The sequence below is a fragment of the Pteropus alecto genome, unplaced genomic scaffold (assembly GCF_000325575.1).
Source record: "Pteropus alecto unplaced genomic scaffold, ASM32557v1 scaffold43, whole genome shotgun sequence".
In the NCBI taxonomy this organism is placed as follows: Eukaryota; Metazoa; Chordata; class Mammalia; order Chiroptera; family Pteropodidae; genus Pteropus; species Pteropus alecto.
In genome coordinates, this window is record NW_006435764.1 from 1193326 (window position 1) to 1195806 (window position 2481).

Genomic DNA, 2481 nt, shown 5'->3' on the forward strand with positions numbered 1-2481 from the left:
GACGGGGTCTGAGGCCACAGGAGGACGTCCCTCCGGTTCCCAGCAGGGCAGGCACGGGCCTGGACCGGGGACGGTAGGGCTGAAGCCCTCGGAGGGCCGGGGGTCCAGGGAGTTGGTCTAATTCCGCCTCTGCCTCCGCCGACCTTGGCAGCCCTGCCCCGCGTCCAGGAGCATCGAGGGCTGCCCACCCCGCCTTTTCAGGAGCCGTCTTGTGGGCCAAGGGGCTGGTGGGAGCGGGGCACGGCCAGGGGCTTGGTCTCAGGGCTGAGCAGGTCTCAGGAGGGGAAGAGGATGGCCCTAGCCCAGGCGGGGGGTGAAGAGCCACGTCACAGTGTGACCGAGTTTCTGGGGTGGGCAGTACCCCAGTGACACCCCCGAGGCCCCGGCACCAGGCAGGCCTGGCCACGCCGTGGGCCCTGGGGTGGCCCATGTAGCCCTAGACCCCTGAGGGCCCCTGCCTCCTCCTCCACAGTTTGCTGGCCCGAGAGGGAGGGACTCTCCGGGGTCCTCCCCAGGGTCTCGCTGGCTGGCAGGGCAGCCGGACACAGGCTCGGCCGACTGCTGCCTCAAAGGCACCTTGACCTCGCCGGCCCCCGCCCGCCCCAGCTGCCCCGGCCGTGGGGCTCACGTACCTCGGCTCCAGCAAGACTCCCCTTTTCTCTACCCAGCTACTGGGGACGCCTCGGTGTCCCCAAAAGCGATTCCTGTAGATCCCAGATCCCTCCCCCCTGGGAGGTCCAGGGTCCGGTAGTCCACCCGCCCACTCAGCCCTGGCCCCCACTGCAGGGGCGGGGCTAGCTGCCCGCCCAGCACATGGCTGTCGGGAGTGTCGAGGTGGTCGTGGGGAGGGGCGGCCTGGGAGGGAGCCTCGGGGCTGCGGGGAGGGATGTCCGGAGGCCTGGCCGGGCAGCTCGGCACCCAGCTTGAGGGTCAGCTTCTGCCCCGGGGCCGGCCTCAGTGGTCTGTAGCCGCCGGGGCCCTGGCCGGTGCAGCCTTTGGGGAGGGCGCGGATTGGTTTGGCCTGGGCAGCTGGCAGGCTGGTGCGGTCAGGGTCAGGGTCAGCTGCTGACCTCCCAGGCCATGGCCAGCTCCAGCGTGCCAGGTGGTGGTGGCCTAGGCGGGGTGCCCAACAGAGGCACTCAGGGCTGCAGTATGTACCGAGGAAGTGGGGTGTCAGGACCCCTGAAGACCAGGACCTCAGGGGACCCTGTCCTCAGGCCCCAATGGCGCTTCTGGGAGTGACTGTCGCGTGTGGGGCTGCACAGTGGGGGAAGTGGGCTGGGGTGGCGGGGAGACTTGGCCCCCTCCCTGGCCCCGTGGGGTGCAGTTTTCAGGGGGACACAGCCAGGATGCCCAGAGCGCTGGACCCCAGGCCTGTGGTGGTCCGAGCCGGTCCCCAGGCTCCGGGGTCCCGTGCAGTCTGCCCTGCTTCCTCCAGGGTATCCTCTGGCTGGATCCAGGCGGGGGGCTGAGGCTGCCCTGGGCCCGCCCAGAATCGGGCCGGTGGGGGACACTGGGAAAGGCCCAGATGAGCAGCCTGCCATACCTCTCTCTGTCCCCTGCCTGCCCCCACCCGGCCACTTCCCTCCAAGGGGGCTCCATCAGGACCAGCCCTGAGAGCAGGGGTCACTGGCATGTCCATCCCAGGGCTTTGGAGCTTGCAGGGGTCAGCTCCCAGCCAGCCCCACGCAGCTCCCACAGACCCCACAGCCCCGTCTCAGTCCTGCCCTCCAGCAGCCCGGGCCGGGGGGGTCCTCCCCGCACCCCAGGGCAGGGGCTGCAGGCAGCCGGCAGGAGCTCGCCAGCTGCGGGGCGTTGCCCGCGGACACGCAGAGGGCAGAGGAAGCTCGGAGGGGCCGGCGCAGAGAGGACAGAGAAGTGGGGCTCGGGGAGAGGTCCCCCAGAAGCCACGGCCCTGGCCAGCGGGCCAGCCTGGGCCCCACCCTGCCCCCCAGCTCTCCCCACACAGAAAACACTGCCCAGGCTCATTCGAGGGGTTTATTAGGTCGCTCAGGGGGCGGAGGCGGGACGAGGGGTGCAGCCGGCTAGTTGCAATAGTTCTCCAGCTGGTAGAGGGAGCAGATGCTGGTGCAGCACTGGTCCACGATGCCGCGCTTCTGCGGGGGGCCCTCCAGCGCCAGGGCCTGCCGGCTGCCCGCGCCGGGGCCCCCGCCCAGCTCCACCTCCCCGCCTGCCCGGAGAAGAGACAGGGACGAGGGTCAGGGCAGAGAGCGGCCCCGCTGCCCACCCCCCAGCCCCACACGGCCCTGGGAGAGCCGACGCACGCCTCCCGGCCTGGCCTCCACATCCTGCAGCCGCCCCCGGGGCCCCTGGGCCTGCCCCCCACTCCTGACTCTTTGCAGCCCACCCCAGCTCCCAGGACTGGGCCCTGTCCCACTGCCCCGAGAGCACGGGGCTCTTCCCACAGGTGTGCGGGCAGGAGGCCGGGTCCCCATCACCCCGTGACGCCCCAAGAGCGTC

General features: G+C 71.2%; 1 protein-coding gene across 1 annotated transcript in view; it reads right to left on the reverse strand.

The window, feature by feature from the left end:
* Nucleotides 1-2045: 2045 nt before the first annotated feature.
* Nucleotides 2046-2481, reverse strand: part of LOC102881117 (insulin) — a 4209-nt gene continuing 3773 nt past the window's right edge. Inside the window, exon 4 of the mRNA XM_006910977.1 lies at nucleotides 2046-2191. Within this exon, the coding sequence (XP_006911039.1) occupies nucleotides 2046-2191 (146 nt within the window). The remainder of the gene's footprint in view (nucleotides 2192-2481) is intronic.